General features: G+C 33.2%; 1 protein-coding gene across 1 annotated transcript in view; it reads left to right on the top strand.

Annotated features, from left to right (window-relative positions):
- Nucleotides 1-1,157, top strand: part of LOC106301795 (putative F-box protein At3g23420) — a 3,587-nt gene extending 2,430 nt beyond the window's left edge. The window contains 1 exon segment of the mRNA XM_013738275.1: nt 858-1,157. Within this exon segment, the coding sequence (XP_013593729.1) occupies nt 858-1,138 (281 nt within the window). The 3' untranslated portion in view covers nt 1,139-1,157.
- The last annotated feature ends 8,250 nt before the right edge of the window (nt 1,158-9,407 follow it).

Here is a 9,407-nt window from a genome sequence, read left to right as displayed (position 1 = left end):
GCCTCTCAGGTCAGAACTGAGATGGCTAACCAGCTCTGATACCACTTGTAACGCCCCGACCGCCCACGGCTAATGGGCCACCCACGCCCGCTCTCTCGGCCAGTGGGCCCATGCCGTTCCAGCGATCGGTCCGTTAATTTTTCTAAAGGCTCGAAATCATTGTTTACTGACCCTGCAATCACCACCCGACCTTTTCCCATGCTTTGGTCTCACTCGCACGCTATCGCGAATCACTTCCTGATAGGTCACCCATCCTTCCACTACTCCAGCTCAAGCACGCTTAACTCTGGAGTTCTTTCAGGATGTGCTCCGGAAAAGGTAAGTCAACTTTGGTGACATAGGTAGCCAAATCAATTCTCTTAAGCCTTTTCACATATCACAACTCGGGATGTTACAATTCACCCCCTCTCAAAGAACGCAACGTCCTCGTTGCGCCCTACGATAGGTCTCAAGACGCCTCTCAGGTCAGAACTGAGATGGCTAACCAGCTCTGATACCACTTGTAACGCCCCGACCGCCCACGGCTAATGGGCCACCCACGCCCGCTCTCTCGGCCAGTGGGCCCATGCCGTTCCAGCGATCGGTCCGTTAATTTTTCTAAAGGCTCGAAATCATTGTTTACTGACCCTGCAATCACCACCCGACCTTTTCCCATGCTTTGGTCTCACTCGCACGCTATCGCGAATCACTTCCTGATAGGTCACCCATCCTTCTACTACTCCAACTCAAGCACGCTTAACTCTGGAGTTCTTTCAGGATGTGCTCCGGAAAAGGTAAGTCAACTTTGGTGACATAGGTAGCTAAATCAATTCTCTTAAGCCTTTCCACATATCACAACTCGGGATGTTACACTAACACCGTGTCCTGGAACAACAAGGTGTTCTTATCGGCGGATATCAGACAGCTCATTCACCCTCAGTGGCAGTTTCCGGTATCTGCGAGTTTTTTTATTGAAGAGGAGAAGAAAATCGCCGTGGTTTTTGCTAAAGACACAGATATACAAAACCCCACTCGCGAAGTAGCTTACATCATTGGAGTAGATGGATCCATCAAAGCAGCAGATGTCAGAGAAAGTGCAGACAAAGTTCTTACTGCACTTGTTTGCTCATATGTTCCAAGCTTAGTGAAACTTAATTAGTCCACCTATTTATTATCTATTTCTTGCTTATTTTACTTCCTCATCTTCCTTTATTAAGAAAGACCAGTACTCAATACTCATTCATATATATTAAGGTTTTTTCACATCCTTGTTTATGTTTTTTTGCCGTAATTGACTTCGTTTCACAGCATATTGCTTAGACCAAAATTGTCCTCCCTCTCATTCTTACCTCTGCAGGTTTGTGTGAGTGCCTCTCTTTTGTCTAATTTTTTTATCATTCTAAAGAGTAAGATCGGTGTTTTGTGGCTTCAGTATTTCATAGACATTCCTAATTTGGTGCAGACATCTCTGTCTTTTCCTGATGGTGTGAATTAATGTCCCATTGCATCCCATCTGTTTGGAACGTCGCTGCGGAATGCATTCACCATCATCCCAAAAGCTTTTCTTAGCCATGACCTTTCCGGGAGCTCCTGGTTGGAACCGATCCTCCCGGTGATGGGCTTTCTATTATTGTTAGTAACACACAATAAAGAAACTGCACTCGATTGGCATATACATTAAATATTATTTTCTTGATAAATAGTTTAACTTTAATTTTAGAAAAGTAGAGTTACAGATAAAAGAGAATGTCTCTTTTTGTTAGTTGAAACCAAATCATTTTCATACTTTTTCGAGAGTAAAGATAGATTTGTAAAGCTGTTCATCGTGTTCGCATATGTTGCAAGTAGTTAATTTTCATATATAATAGAATAATATGATGATGTAATCGATAATTTGGCAGTGTTAAAAAAAGTACAAAACTATAATTGTCAACTAAACAACTATAGATTGTCTGTTTTTGTATCTTGATCAAATCATATATGGCTTCAAGTGAAGATTTGAATTTATAGTTGTTCATCTGCATATAAAACAAAATCAATATAAAGCTACTAAATCAAAAAGCAACAAACATTTCTCAGCTTAAAAATGGGTTTTCTGCAAAAAAAACCTTCAATGTAGTATTTTTTTGCAAATTAATCCGCGAACTCAAAAACCCACGGGTCAACCCTCCAAGTGCCAGTCAAACCGCAATATAACTCTCGACCGTATATATGTGTATTTAACTGTGTATAATTTTAACATTTTTCAATACTACGTCGTTTTGACACTAAATTTTTAATGAAAAATATTTGTTGAACTCCACTTTTATTGTGCATTTACGCAAGCTCCCATGTCCAAGAGAAGAAAAAGAAACAAGGTCATTTCGGAATGAATTTTTAGAAATCAATATAATTCCGTTTGTTAAGTAAACAAATATATTTGTTAGCCGAGATTGTTATATAGCATGCACATGGTGTTTAAGGTTCAAGTTTCAAACCCCGAGTTCAACAATTTTTTTTCATTAAAAAATTAGCGCCAAAACGACCTAGTATTGAAAAATGTTAATATTATACACAGTCAAATACACATATATACGGCCGAGGGTTATATTGCGGTTTGACTGGCACTTGGAGGATTGACCCATAGGTTTTTGAGTTCGCGGATTAATTTGCAAAACAAAACTACATTGAGGGTTTTTTTGCAGAAAACCCCTTAAAAATAGCTTTGTTTCTGTTGAGAATGCATTGTTTATATATTATTATATAGTAGACTGGTAGACATTACTAAATGATATAGTTTTCACAATAATCCATGAACTAGAATATTCTCTAATATTTATACTATTAAAATAGAATTCATGACTTCTTTTATATGTGATTTTTTTTTGGACCATCCTTAGAAACTTTTTATCAAAAATTACATGACTTAATTATAATATCTTCATTTTTGTTTGAAATACTAATAAATATCTTAACTAAATGTCTAACAAAATCTTTCAAATATCTCTTAGAATCATTTTAAAACATATTTTCAAGATTAGCTAATTAAAATTTTAATTATCACAAAATATAATTAGAAACTGAATTTTAGTTTAGTTTTGATTGTAATTTTTTTTTAATAATTATACAAAATACTTTAATAATATTTTAATAATAATAACAATTTTAAATTGATTTAATTTTCAAAATCAATTAAAGAAATATTTTAAAATATGTTTTAAAAAAGAAAATTTATTTCTATTTCTAATTCAAAAAATAAAAAAATATCTTATCTTTTAACACATAAATATGACTTATTTCATATGTGATTTTTTTTTAGTTTAGACCAATTAAAAGTCAAACTTTTAAATACTTTTACCATGTAATACGATTAATTTACACATCCCTTCATAGATGAAACAATTTATCTTTATTCATATCGTATATATAAGACTTTAGTTTATTTTTTCCGTGTATTCTCATGAGTTAAAAACCAATTATGTTTATTATTTAAACAGTTATACTAAATTAGTTTAATTAATCACTATATACCAAATTCTCTATTATGTAGGTTCAATTTAATTTAATTTCCACAAATATTTTAAATTTAGAAATAAAAAAATTTATGTAAATCAGTAATGTTACATAATAATGTTTTCAAAATAATTTTTTTTATAAAATACAAAAGTTATAAATTTTATAGTAATAATATTATAAGCCACACAAATATTATCATAAAATTAGATTATATACAACACAAATTTATATAATTATTGATATATTTTGTTGAATAATCTAAAATATTTTAGTATAAAAGAAAACTCGCACGATCGTGCGGGTCAAGATCTAGTATTCTATCAAAATAGAATTCATGACTTCATTCACGTGTAACTTTTATTTAGACCATTGTTTTGATATTTTTGATATTTTTTCAAACGTAGTTCCTTAATGTTAGTAAAATAGTATATTTTTAACTACTTTAATCAAAATATGTTTTCATATCTTTTTATTTTAAATATATATTTAAAAAATCTAACAAATATGTTGAAAAAGATTATAACAAGATCTTAGGTTTCAAAAAATTTATATTAATATTTCAATAATTTTATAATTAGTAATGAAATACTATTATACATTAATATATATAATGTAAAAATTAAAATATTATCATGTTTTATTTATTTATAGTTATAATCTATCGTGTGTTCAAAAAAAAAGTTATAATCTATCATATTAAGAGAAAACCATTACACTGAACTAAATACTATAAAATTATATTAAATTGATAAGTTAATATATTTATTTTCAAAAGTATAAAGAAATTGTGCTAAAATATATAATATGTTGGCCGAACAGGTAAAATATATAATATGTTGGCCGAACAGGTTAACATTAGCATGTATAAAAAATAACTTATCTTAAACTTTCATATATACAATAATCTATTATCTAGAATGAATAAACATAAAAATTGCTAAAGGTAATCCATCACTTTGAATTACGGATCATAATCTAGCATAAATTAAATACAAAATAATGTTTAAATATGTTGTTTCAAGCATATGCTAATTCGTTTAACATTTAAAATAAGACAAATATGTTTATCAGTTGCAGAGGCTCAAAACGGTAGTATGTTTTGTCAGTTGTAGAGGCTCTGTGCGGAGAAGAGTCAGAAGAGTCCGATGATGTAGTGGATGATCCCGATTATGATCCACTTCAAGATTTTCTTGAACAAGGTTCTATCTTTATGATCCTTTTTCTATATATGTTCAATCTTCATCCCTGATTTCAGATGACAGAAGCACACAATCCTTTTCTTGGAGAAATCGCTGGTGGCTCCTTGCTCCAGGTAATTTCTCGGAACACACACACTTAAGTATGTTTTTGTGAACTCACTGTACAAACCTTGTTCCAGAGTGTTTTAATGTTTACAAGAAGAAGGTGATACGTGACTACGGTTAGATAGATTAGGATATTTTACATTAAGAGTTTTGGTAATTTACTATTTAATAATTGGTTTTGAAGTTTTCCTTTTTATATTAGTTTAAGAGTTTTCCATTTTTTACAAAGTTGTATCCTATATAAGGGTTTCATATCATTAATAATAAACAAGCTTCCAAGAATTAACTTAATCTCTAAGAGAGATTAGGTTAAAAAGAAGTAAGCTTTTTGGTGCATATCAACTTGGTATCAGAGCCGAACGATCCGATGGGAAAAAAGATTCCTTGAAACCGATGTTTGTGTCTATGATTCACGATGTGACAACATTATTGTACAACTTGGTGAGATGATGGAGACAATCAAGAACATTCAAGCGATGTTGAAGCAAGAGAATATGAAAAAAAAAAAACAGAGTTGGAGACGACTATTTTGAAGAAAAGCCTATAATAATTGTAATTTCGGAGCCAGCGGAGTCTAACCTCATATAGTCAAAGACATTGCAGCCAGATTCATCATTGGTTGTATTACAATCTAACAACATACTCGTGTTAGAATCTGAACAATCTCTAAACTTTGAAAAAGCAACGATAGCACCAATTGTGGTAAAATCTAGCTTCCTAATGGAATCAAACAACATAGAGTCAGAGAAGTGGTTGCTACCATATGGCTGTCTAGATACCATTAGTTGGAGCTTGAGGACAAACTCCGAATGGAAGAGGGGAATAATGATACATGACTACGGTTAGATAGATTGCGATATTTTACATTAAGAGTTTTTGTAATTTACTATTTAACTAGGTGTTTTCCTGCACCATGTGCAGTAAGAAATTTTTTAAATCTAACTTATATTTAAAAATAAAATTTATTAAATATTACTCCCTCCGTTTCATTTTACTTGTCTTTCTAGGTTTATGCGCACGGATTAAGAAAATATATGATTTTGTATATTTCCAAAACAAAAACACAATTACCTATACACCTAACCATATTTCAACCAATAGAAAAATAAAGTGGAGAATCTTTTTAATAAATTTTGCATTGAAACTCTAAAACGACACTTATTTTGAAACGAAATTTTTTTCGTACAACGACAATTAAATCGAAACGGAGGGAGTATAGATTTTATTATTTTCTTACTAATATTTAATATAGATCTGATATATATTAAATTAATTTGTATAAAACTAATAAAATGATATAAAATTGTATAATTATCAAAAATTTAGCCTAAACAATATTTATAAAATTTGTAGATATATAAGAAACTAATAATCTTACGATTAGATATTTAATTTTTTAAAAAAAATTGTAGAAATTTTTGAAAGTTTTGATAATACAAATTGTATAATTATACAAAAGTAATAATATTTCAAAATTTGAAATGTTATATATGAATATATTTATTTTATAGATGATGTATGTGCTATTAAGTTTACCAAAAAGAAATATCAATATTAAATGTAATATATGAATTATTATCATATTCTAATAAGTTTGTCAAAAATATAAATCAACATTAAATAAAATTATCCATGTCATATTTTTTCGGAAGTCATGTCATCAATTTCAGTAGTTATGTCATATTTGTTTTGTGAGACTGGTTGTAGAAAGGACATGTGGCAAAATCACTTCACAAATATAGTCTTGGGGATAATTGGTTTTGAAGTTTCTTTATATTAGTTTAAGAGTTTTCCATTTTTTTCAAAGTTGTATCCCTATCCAAGAATTAATTTAATCTTTAAGAGAGATTAGGTTAAAAGGAAATAGGCTTTTCGGTTCATATGAGAAGGTTGAGCTGGCCAACGTTGAACTATCCAATCTCATTGCTGCTCTCGGAGACAAAAGCTACATAGGCATTGTAAGTGCTCTCGCACGTCTAAATTTTTGAAAAAAAAGCATGAGATGGTTATAGAGTCATTCAGATGTGTTCATCTCGATTATAGCCAGATAAGACTTCAGGAACGATCAAAGAGAAACTTTCTGCAATAGCACCCGCGCCTGAACAGTACCTTTGGCAGCAGAAAGAGGAAAGGGTCCGAGAGTTTTCTGGTGTACAATCGCAGATTCAGAGGATATGTTAAGAGATTGCTGGCGGCTTGAACAATGGACCTCTTGTGGTCTATGAGTCTGACTTGTCCCTCAAGAGATTAGATGACTTCAAGAGTAAAGTCCAAGAGCTCCAGAAATTATTAGTTGTCGCCTATATGTTTGCTTTCAGACCAGAACTAAACACTGCGCTTTGTGTTTGGACAGAGTGATAGGTTGAACAAGGTGCTGGAGTTTGCGAGCACAGTGCATCTATGTGCCGTTCTTGGTTTAGATTTCTTGACCACGATCACTGAAGTTCATCCGAGCTTAGATGGTGTTCAAAACAAGAGCATTAGCAATGAAACTCTTTCAAGGTTGGCCGAGACTGTCTTGACTCCTAAAGAGGATAAGAATCAAAGACGCAAAAAGGTTAGTCGAAATCATGGTCCTTGACATATGTTGCAGTTTGAACTTTAGTAATGAATCGTGGTTCCTGTGAAGCTTCAGGAGCTAGCTGCTCAGCTAGCTGATCTTGGACACTCCTGATGAGGAAAGGGAGCTTTTTGACCGTGTAACATGTCAGCTTCAGCTCATGAAGTGACCGTCTCTGGTGCTCTCGCACTTGATCTGATCGAGCAGGTATTGTGAATTTATATATATATATATATATATATATATATATATATATATCGATCAACCAATGCTTGTAAGTAACTGTTTGTTTAAAAAAACTTGAAAGGCTGAGGAAATATATGCTCTCTGCTACAAAAGAGAGCTGTCTATTACGAAAGTTAATACTTTTTATCTTAAAAGAGTGTACCGTAACTTATCTTTAAAGTGCAGGCAGAAAACGTTACTCTCTTGCATTCCTGGACAAAATATCTTCACTCCAGTGGCTTGTGGTGAAAAGTTCGAAAACGATCAGGTGAGCCTTCACTTTCCTGTTGCTTGGGAACTGATGGATGTGTAAGATAGATGTGGCTCGTTGAGACCTGAAGGTTTCCTTAGGAAACTCATGTCTTTAAGTAAGCCAATGCACTGCATGATCGATTGATCCTATGACAGGCAATATTAGAATGATAGAATGTTGGTCAAAGATGTCAGCCGCTTTATTGAACATTTAGGATCTAATCACTTTATTAAGCCATCGTTCTAATGTTGTTCGTCAGGAACTAGCGAACTCCATGGATGCTATAGAGAAAATACGTGTGCAGCAAAGGCATGAGGAACTCCATTCCAATGAAACCTCCCAACTTAACAAGTTTGTCTTCGGTTTAGATATTTCCATTTGTTTGTTATCGGTTCAGATAGACAAGTAGCTGTCCTAAACCGATATTACATTTGTACAGAAACAAACCCAACATTTAGTACCGAAATTCATAGAAATGTGACATCAGACTTCGTTCCCACGTGACATACATACATTCCACTATTTTCTTAATACTATATTAAACATTAATGAAATATCAATAAGAATCTGTAATTGGTGTACCTGCTGGTATAACTCGGTACGCATTATGGTGTCAACAATAGTACTATAGTGTTCACTATTATGATCAAAATCGGTCACGACGGAATCAATGTCAGAAAGTTCTCAAAAAAAATGTTTCTCTTTAAAAAGAAAGAGATAATAGTTAAAAAAAAATAACGAAAAACCGAAATTGAGTTTCATATGAATTCTGAAAAGGATTCATACGATGCCCACGAGAAAGGTTACTCAAATCCTCGGACAAATGGATCCTGGATGTCGAAACCACGAAACGAGCATAAGGCTCGATCAACCCGGATGCACGTCCAACTCGCCCCAGTGGCGAGTTAGACCGAACAAGCAGTCCAACTTCCCGCTCTGCGAGTTGGACCGAACGAGCAGTCCAACTCGCCCGTTCGGCGAGTTAGATCAACTAGTTTGTCTACCTTCATCCCGTCGTCGTAGCTCCCTCCTATACAATTATGCTGCAGTCCTTCCTCTGCCCTCAATGCCACTCGTGTGGTCGATCACGGCATCCTAAACCAGCACATCCTTCTGGTGTATGTGATACATGGAAACAGCGTATAAAGAAACGTGGAGAAAGAAGAGGCAGTCTATTAGTTAGTTCGAGTTTGTTGGAGTGATACCAACAACTGCCAATGAGTAATTGACATGTTTAATATTCTGTTTTTCACATTTTTAGATTCATTCAGAATAAATTCTGCAAAGGTGATGTGTATATATAAAATGTCTAACATGTGATTTGGAAACTTCAAATATGATTTCAGCTTATTCTTTTTTTGACTAATGATTTAAAATTTGTTGGTTGGGAAATAATGGTTACGTCCGGTATCTATCTATATCTATATATATAAAAAGATGTTTCCTTTTCTCACATGATGCCACATGAGATCCATGTCACAAAGTCGAGCAACTCGCACTAACACGTGTCCAAGAAAAGTGAAACTCAGTGTTTCATTTAATTTAGTTCTGGATGGGTTTCGATCATTAATGTGTTGGGCTGTTGCTTTTG

The sequence above is a fragment of the Brassica oleracea genome, chromosome C1 (genome assembly GCF_000695525.1).
Source record: "Brassica oleracea var. oleracea cultivar TO1000 chromosome C1, BOL, whole genome shotgun sequence".
NCBI classification, from domain to species: Eukaryota; Viridiplantae; Streptophyta; class Magnoliopsida; order Brassicales; family Brassicaceae; genus Brassica; species Brassica oleracea.
The sequence above is the reverse complement of the archived record's forward strand: the minus strand, read 5'-3'. Positions and strand labels throughout refer to the sequence as shown.